Source organism: Somniosus microcephalus, chromosome 11 (genome assembly GCF_052327205.1).
Source record: "Somniosus microcephalus isolate GS21.2 chromosome 11, FLI_Smic_1.0, whole genome shotgun sequence".
NCBI classification, from domain to species: Eukaryota; Metazoa; Chordata; class Chondrichthyes; order Squaliformes; family Somniosidae; genus Somniosus; species Somniosus microcephalus.
In genome coordinates this window covers 89879772-89892972 of record NC_140997.1, presented here as the reverse complement: position 1 = coordinate 89892972, position 13201 = coordinate 89879772, and the positions used below count along the sequence as shown (strand labels likewise).

The window sequence follows — 13201 nt, the reverse complement described above, 5'->3', positions numbered from 1 at the left end:
AAGGTTTGACATCCATTCCCTTAGCCATTCCTATTTTTTCCCCCCCATCTCATTTGTGAAGCACCACAGATTTTTTAAGTTAAAGTGCTATGTAATCAAGTTGTATGCATTCCTTTTAACTTGAGACTGGATGGTCCCATGTTTTCTCGCATGTCTAATACTTTGCATTTCTTACTGTTAGGTTCGATTTACTGCGTTTCTTCCGAATTGCATAACTGATCTAAATCCTGAGCAAACTTGTTCATGTGCTGTGTATGTATCAGAACTGGAAAGGCACAGTGTATGGTTGGTGTTGCTATGCATCAATATGACAAAGATGGACAGCACAAATCCGTTTTGTGCTATTTTTCCAGCTCCTGCAGACCTAAGTGCTTTAGTCGTGTTTGAGATGTAAGCCTTTGGGTTCCTCTATCTCTCCACTTTTTTTTAGAAGTCAGTGCAGGAGTGACTGAGGTCGAACTCCAAACCATCGTCAACACCTTCACCAAAGCATATGAGAGCATAGGCCTTGCACTAAACATCCGTAAGACAAAGGTACTCTACCAACCTGCCCCTGCCACACAGTACTGCCCCCCGATTATCAAAATCCACGACAAGGCCTTGGACAATGTGGACCACTTTCCATACCTCTGGAGCCTACTGTCAACAAGGGCAGACGTCGACAACAAAGTCCAACACCGCCTTCAGTGTGCCAGTGCAGTCTTCTGTCGCCTGAGGAAGAGAGTGTTTGAAGACCAGGACCTCAAACCCGGCACTAAGCTCATGGCCTACACAGCAGCAGTGATACCCGCCCTGCTGTATGCCTCAGACATGGACCATGTACAGCAGGCACCTCAAAGCACTGGAGAGGTACCACCAGCGCTGCCTCTGCAAGATCCTGCAAATCCATTGGCAGGATTGGCGCACCGTCAGTGTTCTTGCTCAGGCCAACATCCCCAGCATCGAAGCTGTGACCACGCTCGATCAGCTCCGATGGACGGGTCACATTGTCCGCATGCCCGATACGAGACTCCCAAAACAAGCGCTCTACTCTGAACTCCAGCACAGCAAGAGAGCCCCAGGTGGGCAGAGGAAACACTTCAAGGACACCCTCAAAGCCTCCTTGAAAAAGTGTAACATCCCCACCGACACCTGGGAATCCCTGGCCCAAGACCGCACAAAGTGGAGGCGAAGCATCCGGGAAGGCGCCGAACACCTCGAGTCTCTTCGCCGGGAGCAAGCGCAGGCAGCGCAAGGAGCGCACATCAACCCAAGCACCCCACCCACCCGCCCCTTCAACCACTGTCTGCCCCACCTGTGACAGAGACTGTAGGTCCCACATTGGACTCATCAGTCACCTGAGAACTCACATTTTTAATGTGGAAGCAAGTCATCCTCGGCTCCAAGGGACTGCCGAAGACGACGACTCTGGTTTTTTTTTTAACAAATCTGCTTTCTCTTTAATAACCTGCATCCGGCACTGTTCTTGCTTGAGGAAGGTAGGTAAGCAACTACTAGGTGTGCCAGCATAGCCCAGGTGACCGTTTCCTTCCTCTCTGAGCAAGTGTCTGGCCTCTGTATAGTGTGTCGCTCACTGTCCTGGTTTGGGTAAGGACTCCCTGAATGGAGGATTGAGAGAAAATACCAGCATCAGGCTGCCTAGTGTTATGACCAGGATTGGAAGATAGATTGAGGTCTGGGTCATTTTTTGGAGAGGAACTGGGTCGGGGTGGTGTTTGGGTGTAAGATGGTGGCTTGTCGTCACACCAGCCAGTGGGATGTAATGGCGTGCTGTGTAAATGTGAGCTATCGATTGCACCATTGGTATTCTCCAAAGGACGTTTACTTGTTGCTTGGATACAGAGCTGATATTTATCCTGTTTTATAGTATCTGTCATGTCATCAATATTTGATGTAGATTCTGTTGCGTAGGTCAGTGATGGTGTAAAACTACACATACTGCATGACTCGAGTGCCTGAGTACCTCAGTACATTTCACATATGTGTGTTAATCTCTGAAACTTGTGCAAATTTTCAGTTAAGCAGCATACAACAAGGCATCATATCTTCCCCCTTGTTCACATCATTAAGAATCTGTTCTGAACCTTTCTCTTGGTGCAATCCATATTATGTTAACCCTTTCTAGACTGTGCATTTTCCATTGTGGATTAAAATTCTTATTTAGGTGCAGAGTAGATGCTGTTTTGTATATCTTTCATCTATCCGCATGATGCACTCAGTACAGATATTGCAACTATCGTATAGAAAATGTATACTCTGGCCCTTTACTTCCAGTTAACCTGCAGTTAACTTTTTTATATCCAAAGCATTGTCTGAATTCCTTGCTAGATGTGGAGGCATGCCACTCTAAATAGCTGCTATGCGGTGTGTTAGTGCCCTCCGAGGGTAACGGCCTTGTTTATACTCCACAGGCCAAGATTGGCAGTGTGACAGGAATTAGTAGTTGAAATTCTTGTCTGACTTTTCTTTGCACGTTGCATTGTCCAGTAGGACACAGACGGTTTCCTTGTGGTCCTCTTCAGCTAGAAGGCTGAGTTATACCAGTGGGTTTCCCTCGAATGGGAGGGTGCAGCCTGCAGGTGTTTTCATAGACAATATAATATGACTTTGTGCCTGGTTAACATGTAGATTGTTGTATGGCGAGCTCACTCTGCCAAATTCTATTGCTCGGTCAGGGGAAGTGGAGCTGTGAATTGGTTCACTAATATTGGTGGGTTAGATGTGAAGCAACGGTGTAGCCATCTTGTTTGGAATTCATCTTGGTGGGAATTCATCTTGGTGTCCCAGCAGAGCTTGTACTAATGAGTTTGTCAAAGTAATGCTGAACTTTAAGATACTTGTACAATAAACTTACAGGGTTACAGACAAAAGCGGGGGTGTGGGACTCAGCACAACTGCTCTTTCAAAGAGCCAGCACTGGCACAACTGGCCGAATGGCAGCCTCCTGTGCTGTAAGTTTCTATGATTCTTCAATGGATCCAAATTGTAGTCTTGTATCGTATCTTGTTAGCTCTGTGCATTGCAGTCTGAGTTTGTGCTGTGTGTGCGTGCAATTGCCAGCTATTGATTTGGTTGTGGGGACAGAGCTGAGTATCTTTACGTGGTCTGTTGCTGCTTGATGCCCCAGTGTTATAAGAACATAAGAAATAGGAGCAGGAGTAGGCCAATCGGCCCCTCGAGCCTGCTCCACCATTCAATAAGATCATGGCTGATCTGATCCTAACCTCAAATCTTCTATCACTCTCCATCCCACCCGAACCCATGTGATCTCCCGGGAGAGGTGAAAAACCAGATTAAAAACCCAATGGCCAATTTGGGAGAAAAAATCTGGGAAATTCCTCTCGGACCCATCTAGGCGATCGAAACTCTTCCAGGAGATCACTCTATCCCTATATTTTCTACAGTACTTGCCTTCTGTAAAGGCGATCTCCACCCCAGCCAGGAACAGGAATAAAACCATCTCCTGAAATCTAACACAGAATTAGAACACAAGAAGTAGGAGCAGAACCAGGCTACACGGCCCCTGGGCCCGCTCCACTACCCACAAGGCCATGACCATTCCGAACCTAGACTCATGTCCAATTTCCTGCCCGCTCCCCGTAACCCTTAATTCCCTTTACTTCTAGGAAACTATATTTCTGTTTTAAATTTATTTAATGATGTAGCTTCCACAGCTTTCTGGGGCAGCAAATTCCACAAACCTACCACCCTCAGTGAAGAAGTTTCTCCTCATCTCAGTTTTGAAAGAGCAGCCCCTTATTTTAAGATTATGCCCCCTAGTTCTAGTTTCACCCTTCATTGGGAACATCCTCACCGCATCCACCCGATCAAGCCCCTTCACAATCTTATAAGATCGCCTCTCATTCTTCTGAACTCCAATGAGTAGAGTCCCAATCTACTCAACCTCTCCTCATATGACCACCCCCTCATCCCCGGGATTAACCGAGTGAACCTTCTTTGTACTGACTCGAGAGCAAGTATGTCTTTTCTTAAGTATGGACACCAAAACTGTATGCAGTATTCCAGGTGCGGTCTCACCAATACCTTGTACAACTGCAGCAATACCTCCCTGTTTTTATATTCTATCCCCCTAGCAATAAAAGCCAACATTTCATTGGCCTTCTTGATCACTTGCTGCACCTGCATACTAACTTTGAGTTTCGTGCACCAGGACCCCCAGATCCCTTTGTACTACAGTACTTTCCAGTTTCTTGCCATTAAGATAATAACTTGCTCTATGATTTTTCCTGCCAAAGTGCATAACCTCACACTTTCCAGTATTGTATTCCATCTGCCAAATCTCTGCCCACTTACTTAGCCTGTCTGTCACTTTGCAGGTTTTTTATGTCCTCCTCACTCACTACTTTCCCTCCCATCTTTGTATCATCTGCCAACTTTGATATGTTACACTCGGTCCCCTCCTCCAAATCATTAATATAGATTGTAAAGAGTTGGGGACCCAGCACTGACCCCTGCGGAACACCACTAGTTACTGATTGCCAGTCTGAGAATGAACCATTTATCCCAACTCTCTGCTTTCTGTTAGAGAGCCAATTCTCCACCCACGCCAGAATATTACCCCCAATCCCGTGATATTTTATCTTGAGCAATAATCTTGTGTGGCACCTTGTCAAATGCCTTTTGGAAGTCTAAATACAGTACGTCCACTGGTTCTCCTTTATCCACCCTGTATGTTACTTCCTCAAAGAACTCAAGCAAATTTGTCAAACATGACTTCCCCTTCATGAAACCATGCTGAGTTTGTCCTATTTAAATTATGTTTATCGAAATGTCCTGTTACTGTCTCCTTAATAATGGACTCTAAAATTTGACCAACCACAGATGTTAGGCTAACAGGTCTATAGTTTCCAGCCTTCTGCCTACTACCCTTTTTAAATAAGGGTGTTACATTAGCAGTTTTCCAATCTGCCGGGACCTTTGCTGAGTCCAGGGAGTTTTGGAAAATTATTACCAATGCATCCACAATCCCTACCGCCACTTCCCTCAAGACCCTAGGATGTAAGCCATCAGGTCCAGGGGATTTATCCGGCTTAAGTCCCATTATTTTACCAAGTACCATTTCCTTAGTAATTTTAATCGTATTTAGCTCCTCTCCCCCTACAGCCCCCTGTTTGTCCAGTGTTGGGATATTCTTAGTGTCCTCTACCGTAAAGACTGATACAAAATATTTGTTCCGTGTTTTTGCCATCTCCATGTTTCCCACCATTAATTTCCCAGTCTCATCCTCTAAGGGACCAACATTTACTTTAGCCACCCTTTTTTCTTTTTATATAACTATAGAAACTTTTGCTATCCGTTTTTATATTTTTTGCTAATTTACTTTCATAATCTATCTTCCCTTTCTTAATCAATCTTTTTGTTATTTTTTGCTGTCTTTTAAAGACTTCCCAATCTTCTATCCTCCTACTAGATTTGGCTACCTTATATGCCCTTGTTTTTAGTTGGATACTATCCTTAATTACTTTACTTAGCCATGGATGGCATCTTTTCTTTTACACCCTTTTTTCCCTCAGTGGAATATATATTTTTTGGAAGTTGTAAAATAACTCCTTAATGTACCCCACTGATCATGTACCGTCTTACCCTTTTAATCTATTTTCCCAGTTCACTCTAATCAATTCCGCTCTCATACCTTCATAGTCTCCTTTATTCAAGCTCAGCACGCTTGTTTGAGATCCAACCTTCTCACCCTCTACTTGAATATGGAATTCAACCATGTTATGGTCACCCATTCCAAGGGGATCCTTTACTAGGACATTTTTAATTAATCCTGTCTCGTTACACAGGACCAAATCTAAGGTTGCTTGCCCCCTGGTCGGTTCAGTTACATACTGCTCAAGAAACCCATCCCTAATACACTCAATGAACTCATCCTCAAGGCTACTCTGGCCAATTTGATTTGTCCAGTTAATATGATAGTTAAAATCCCCCATAATTATAGCTGTTCCCTTATTACAAGCCTCAACTATTTCCTGATTAATACTCCATCAAACAGAGTTGCAACTGTTCGGAGGCCTATAGACTACGCCCACTAGTGGTTTTTTTCCCCTTATTATTCCTTATTTCTACCCAAACTGTTTCACTATCCTGCTCCTTTGACCCAATATCATTTCTCTGTATTATAGTGATTCTCTTTGTCTTTTCAGGTGAAGGAGTTGACTAAGTACCTAGATCCTGCTGGTCTTGGGGTCATTGCCTTTGACGACTTCTGTCGTGGAATTGCTGCTATCAAGAATAATGGAGGTAAAGATTGTGCAAAGTAAACCTGCAGGGTTTGTGCAGACTGCATGCTGCAGGAATGCTCCATTTTATATGCTTCTGTTCATATGTTGACTCTACATAACCAGTTTAAATCAGGAACAAACTGGAAGAATTCAGTATAATGAATAAAATGAGTTAACTATAAACATCTCTCACTCATTTTTAACTGTTAATGATGCACACTACCCCACAAACCCTCAGTTTGCTTCAAGGCTATTCCCTCTTACTTGGGGGTTAACAAAGTATTACCTGTTTTTTTTAGCCTTGGTATCCCATCTCCACAAGCAGTGTACACACAGATCCTAACTTGGTATCTATAAATGAAATGCTGAACTCCATATTGGCCAGTGAATGTGCTCTACAGAGTCTCTGCCCTGTATCACTGGGGAGTGAACCTGTTTAATCTGCTGGGTTAAAATTGAAGCCTCTGCCTTTAGTGCGAGATAACTGGAATATGCTTAAAAGCCACTGCTGAGACATGTACAAGAGGTGGTCTGTAACCTGATAGTAATACCCCTTTTTATAATTTGAGCACAGTTAATTTACATCAAACTTGCAAATGTTTAGGTTGGTGATGGGGGAGGGTGTTCTTGCCTTTGCAACAATTGCCATCCTTGCTAACTGGTGCTGGAGAAATTAAGATTTTAGTCTTAAAACATTGGAATAAATTTGTTTTTAGTTTTAACTGTCACACGTGACTTCATCCTCCTGGATACTGTGCAAATTCCAACCTGCCCCCATTTTAATATCTTCTTTCCCAGGCAGGCGACTCACTTGTTTTAGTTGTCTCAGTTTTTGGCCTCTCTAATTTGCATTCATACATCATGTATTCCTGTAACTCTGGGAAAGCTCGCAATGATGAAGTTTCATCATGTTTTGAATCTTGGCCTATCTGCTTTTAATGTTGGAGGGGAGGCTGCTGATAGTTATTCTGCCGGAGCTGCACGTTTAAATCTCCAAGAAACTCTGAAACCAACTGCGATGAGATGGGATGCTTCATATGTTTATATACTAATTGCAAGCTTGTTTACTGTTTTTCTGTGGATGGTCAATTGAGTCAGTTGGAGTCTAGACAGACTTAATATCTTATGTTTTAATGGCAAAGCCATGGACATTGATTAAAGTTAACCTTCTGCTTAACTGTCTATGGATAGGTATTTTGGGAAACCTTCCCTTTTGGATAGCTGTGTTCAAATTTATATATAACAGTCATTTAATCACCTTTTGATCTTCTGAAATCCAGGGGATACGTAGGATTATAATCCTGCTCGCCAGTTCTTGTGTTCCTCCACTGCAGGTCATGCGGAGGTGGTGTTGGGCAGCTCTGGGGACATTACAATCCCTGTGTATTAAAATTATAGAACACCTGTTAGTCCAGGTAGTAGAGTTAGTGAAGTGTTATGTTATTGTATCCAAGGAGGGAGTGTGAGGTAAAAGTTAGTAGAAACGGTGCATACTGCTGCATTGTATCTTGCCATTGCTAATCTGTTACTTCTAATCAATCCGTTCTTACTTTATAGCCTAAACTACAGCTTGATGAATGTTGATTCTTCTGCTATCTGACGTCCAGGAGCTCATGAGAGCTCATGTCATCGCTCAGTGAGCTGAATACAGGAAGCAAGGTTTCTGCTTGACTCCTGGGCTGTGCTACAATACCAGATGTTGTACAAGTAAGGTGTCGCTCCAGATTGCAGGGAGTGGGTCTTGATGCTGAGAAACCAATTAAATGAGTAAAACCTAAACTTTCCTGTCATCGAGTTAAATGTTCTCCAATTCCTCCCTTTAGAGTCTCAGGAAGCATCCTGAGGGATTTTAGCTGTACAGATACCCTTTGGATGCAGCATTGATCCATGTTTTATTGCTGAATAACCAGGAAACATTACAACAGTATGGCAAACACTGCGAGTCTCTTTCTCCCACTTCCTACGCTAAGATATTAATTCTATCTGTTTTAGAAAAGCTGAGCTAGGATTTGAGTCCCAAGATCTTCTGGCCCTGAGCTCAGTGCTCAACCGACTGACTTATCTGATCTGTCCAGTGAAATATCTTGCATCGGGGTCATTGTCCTGAAAGCACAAGGTACCTAGGGTAGAAAATAGTCGCCTCCAACAAATACCTGTGTTTTCACAAGTGTTTCAGCTGACTGCCCATTTTGCAGTTATGAGGAGGCCATGCTTCGCATCTAAATACTGCTGCCTCTAATTTATTTGAACTTTCTGGTGCAACTTTTCACCAGTTGATGGTTGTGTGGTACATAAGGCAAGCAAGAAAGACTCCTTTCACGACCACCAGATGTCTCAAAGCGCTGCACAGCCAACAAAGTTGTTTTTCAAGTGTAGTCACTGTTGTAATGTAGGAAACGCAGCAGCCAATTTGCGCACAATAAGGTCCCACAAACAGCAATGTGATAAATGACCAGATAATTTGTTTTTAGTGATGTTGGTTGAGGGATAAATATTGGCCAGGACACTGGGGTGAGCCTCCAAATGATACATTTGACACAGTGTAAGTGTAGTATACATAGAATCACCAGGCAGGATTCCCAGTAAGGTACCAGACTTGATAGTGGCACCCAGGCAAACACATGCTCCAGAAGGATTGGCTCTACTGGGTGCCCCAGGTAAAAAGTGCAGGCTGTGGCAAAGCAAGTGGCGGCACCATTTTAAGTTGTGATGCATTGAACTCTCCTTTTCAGGCCAGAAATACACTTTTACCTATTCCTGCCCCAACCTTGACCATACTGAAGGTCCCAGGGAAACTGGCTAAGTTTGTGAACGCTGCTTGGAACTGAATGTGCAGTTCTTGTGAAGTTGTTTGCATCCCATGATATAAACTGACCGTTGGAACCCAACCCAATTAAAAGGTGTCCTGTGGTGTGCAGTGTCTGCTGGATCCATTTGGAAATTGGACTGCGATACCAGGGGGAAAGCTACTATTTTGCTGCTTCTGTTTACAAAGACCACCCAATTTCAAATATTAGTGCAACCCTTACTGGTCACTTGTTTAGGGAAACATTTTAAGTTGCTGTAACTATTCAGGTCATCTCCCTGTAGTGTCAGCCAGTCAATGCCTCTTCCCTACAGTCAGGAATTTATCTGCCCCTTACTTCAAATGAGTTGGATCACAATGGTTGTGTTGATCCTTTCAGCGGCAAGTGCAATATGAAATGAACCGTAACCCTTTTGGGATCTGCTGGTATTATAAATAAATAAATAAAAATTAAATAAATAAATAAAAATAAAAACTACGAAATGTTCCACTGCAGTGACCATCTTAACAATACAAACTGCGGCCTTTGCTGAGGGACATTGATGCAGTGATGGGTGTTGCCATTTCTCCCTTGGTGCTCAGTACTGTTTGTTGGCCCAGGTGGGGTAAGTTGGCCTGGGAATTTGTGTGTGGGAGGGAGGGGCTAAGACCCATGCTATGTGAAAATGCAGCATATAGAATTTGTAACATCATTGACACTATTCTGGGTTTTGGGGGGGGGGGGGGGGGGTGGTGGTGGTTGGTGTGTCAATTTTTCCTTTGTTTTGGTACCCTACTGCTCCTCTCTGCTGGTTATCCCTAACTTTACTACAGGTAGACTGTCCTTTATCCGAAAACCTCGGGACCAGCCGGTTTTCGGAGAATTTCGGATGGGGAGTCGTGCGGCCGACCCCCCCCCCCCCCCCCCCCCCCCCGGCGGCCCGGACCCCCGCCGACTTACGGTGGGGGGCGGGGGTCGGGGCCGGCGGGGGTCCACGCGCACAACTTACGCTGAACGAAAAAGCCTTCGGTTTTTAGAGGGTTTCGGTTTTCGGAAGTTCGGATAAAGGGTAGTCTACCTGTATTAGTAAGATGTTCAAGTGTGATGGGAATGGCATTTATGGAAATTGCAGAACTTGAGTGACACGGGAATCATCGTTCTCTTGGGCATCGTACAAAAGCAGTGAGGCACGGAACTCCCATTCCCTCACTTGGGTTGATCTGACAAATGAAACCTGGTTGCGGCCAGTGTGATAATTTCCGCTCTGCGAATGTGAGAGTGGTCGTCGCGCCGGTGTCGTGCTTTTTAAGTCTTAAGTGCATTGACATGCTGCATTGTGTATACAGGTCCAACGAGGAGAGTCAGAGTACCAACAATTGTACCAGTATTGCCAGCTGTAAGCAGGTGATTGCATGAAACTCTTGCGTTGGGAGTCGATAGCGTCGCAGTGCTATAAAAGCATCATGTTTTTAGTGTAAGGCACTTGGAATATTGGCCTATTTGCACGCCAGTCTGATTAAATGTGTTCACTTGGTGAAAAGTGGTAGCTCTCCCCAATTGAGGGGTACGAGTCAGTGTAAATCTGTATAGTATGTGATTTGTATTATCTAGAAGATGAGGTTTGGGAATGGGTTGAGGTGCAATTGGAGTATTGAGGGGGCGGGAAGGAGCTAATGAGTTGGGGTGTAAGATTACATAATGCAGAGCTACTTCATTTTGGGTGTGTTTAATATAGATAGGGACAAGACACAAATTGCAATCCTGGATCAAGTTTTACTTCTAAAAGCTCTGTACAAAGGGTGGCAGTAACATGATACCCATCGCTGGATATTCTCTGACCCCTCCCCCTGCATTCAGTGTCTCTTTTCCCCCCCTCCCCCCCCCCCACCCCCCCCCCCTGCTCGCCTTGTTTATAGATGAAGTGAGAGGATTGATAGGTCTTGACCCACAAGTTGAGAATGCTGCCCTGCACATTGTTGATATCCAGCTACAAGGATTCTGAATGCCTTTGCTCAGGCGCTGTAACCGGGAGGTTGGTGAAATACCAAAAGATTGGAATGGAAATCTGTTACTGCGCCCATGATGGTATGTTGCACGTGGTTTAAAAGTAATGTTACTTCACTGTGCATGTAGTTGCCCTTATTAAGAAGCTAGTCTGTGTTTTGAATATCAAAGCAGTGTGCACTGTGGGAGGCATTGCAAGGCTGTCACTCAGACTGTTGCATGCACTGATAGTTTGGCATAGCCGAGGGCAGAACAAATTCTAGTCTATTATAGTGCCTGTGAAAGTGCAGCGTGTCTCTTGTGGGGGGAAGTAGGGGCCAAGAGGGTAGTGGTGTCAAACCTTCTAAACTGGCATTGTAATTGTATTAATTCCAGCTTCCCTCCCCACCCCACTCTCGCCCAAGTATGCTGAGCAAGTTTTTTTTATTTAAAGGAGAATGCTGCTCAAAGTGCAGGGGCACATAACGGAGTTAAATTAGTTGTCGTGCTGTTTCCAAACTAAATTGGCAAAATTTATGGATGAAATCATTCACCTGCAGCTTATCCTGCTTTTTAAAAAGAAATCCCCCATCTCCATCCATTCATAATCCGTCGCATGGTTTGTAACTCCCAGTATCTCTCCCTCCCCTCCCCCAATACTTTTATTCCCCAAATACTAGATAGTACTACTGAGTGAAGCTGCACACAGTTAACACGGACAGGTGTCTCCTCAACCTGGTGGTTTCTGAGGGCTTAGAGACTCTTGGATAAATTGTACTGAGTTAACCAGTGAACAAGCCATGGTTCCTGATATCTAATGTTTCCTTTCATAAGTAATGGTTACTGTGCAAGGATTGCATTCCAGGGAACAATCCTGACCTTTCCACTGCTGGCACTATGCTGTGCATGAAACTTCACTGATATTCTTTGTGGGTCTTTTGATTTGATACAGCACAAGGTTCTAATGCTGCAGCTATGCCCCTGGGGATAGCTTAAGTGATTAATAGCTCTTGTGGTGCCCCGGATGTCCAGTTCAACCACGAGAGTCCAGTCCCTTGGATTAGATGCCACATCCTAGGTGAAGGCTACAGAAATGTTGGCTACGAGAATTACTTTCGGAACCATGGGATTGGATTGGTTCACAAGTTGACCATGTTGGCATACGGTAAAAGGAGGAACTTGTACAGTGCCATATCACGTTTCTCATATCACATTTCTCCGAAGTGTCCCAAAGCGTTTCATATACAGGTATAATCAATTACTTAGAAATGGAGTCATTGTTCAGCAAAGTCCCACAAACAGCCATGAATTTAATCGTCCGTTAGCCTGCTTCTGGTTAAGGGAAGAATGTTGGTCAGCACACTGGGAGAACTGTCTGCCCAGCTTCAATGGATTGTTAACACTTACTTGAAGCATTTGGTGGAAGCAGACAGGGCATCAATTTAAATGCATCGTCCAAAGGGTGATCCCTTCCTGCCGCACTGAAGTGTTGGCCAAGAATAAGTGCTCAAGTCCTGGAGTGGGGCTTGAACCCACAACCTTCTGACTCGGATGGTAGTGCTACCAACTAAGGCAAACTGATACTTGATTGCTTCTCATTTAGCGATTTTTGTGAGCTTTGTAAAGAATAAGGGTACTTCTCCAGTTATTAGAATCTGAATTTGTAGTGAAGTGCATTCCCTTAAATTTACTTGTTGGAAATTTAAAATCAATATCCTTTGGTTATATTTTTCTGCCTTGCATTGAAATATTCCAGGTTTACCTTGTGCTGTTGACTTTCACATAACTCGATGAGTTTTCTCTTGGCTGGCTTTTCTCTAGATTAAGCTTCTTAAATCTCTCCTCCGCTGATTGTGGTTCAGATTCTTTCAACTGTTAAATGAATTGCAGCTTCCATAAGCAGACCCATGCCCCTTGTGATCTGGAACATAATTTTGAGCATTGCCACGAGCGGGAGTACTGTGCACTTACCACCTTCCCTCTCGAGCAGTCAGTGAATCTCAGCCTTCAAACACTACTTTTTTTGGCACATTGTCATTTGCTTCTGCACCAGAGGGTGGGACTATTTTGGGGGTTTATTTTGTGTGTTTATAAGGCGAGGGACATCATTGGCTGGGGGAAGGATCCATTTTGGAACTTGAGGAAACTGGTCACATGAGGCTTCCAGCAGTCAGATTATTTTTACTC

General features: G+C 44.1%; 1 protein-coding gene across 8 annotated transcripts in view; it reads left to right on the top strand.

Annotated features, from left to right (window-relative positions):
* The window catches only part of rab11fip3 (RAB11 family interacting protein 3 (class II)), a 93449-nt gene that overhangs the window by 40404 nt on the left and 39844 nt on the right, over positions 1-13201 (top strand). For 6 of the 8 annotated variants that reach the window (XM_086000939.1, XM_086000945.1, XM_086000936.1 and 3 more), the window contains exon 2: positions 6168-6264. In XM_086000939.1, the coding sequence (XP_085857065.1) occupies positions 6168-6264 (97 nt within the window). Of the gene's footprint in view, positions 1-6167; positions 6265-7802; positions 7953-10994; positions 11117-13201 lie in introns of those variants that run through there. The other 2 variants (XM_086000942.1, XM_086000938.1) reach the window with 2 other exon arrangements.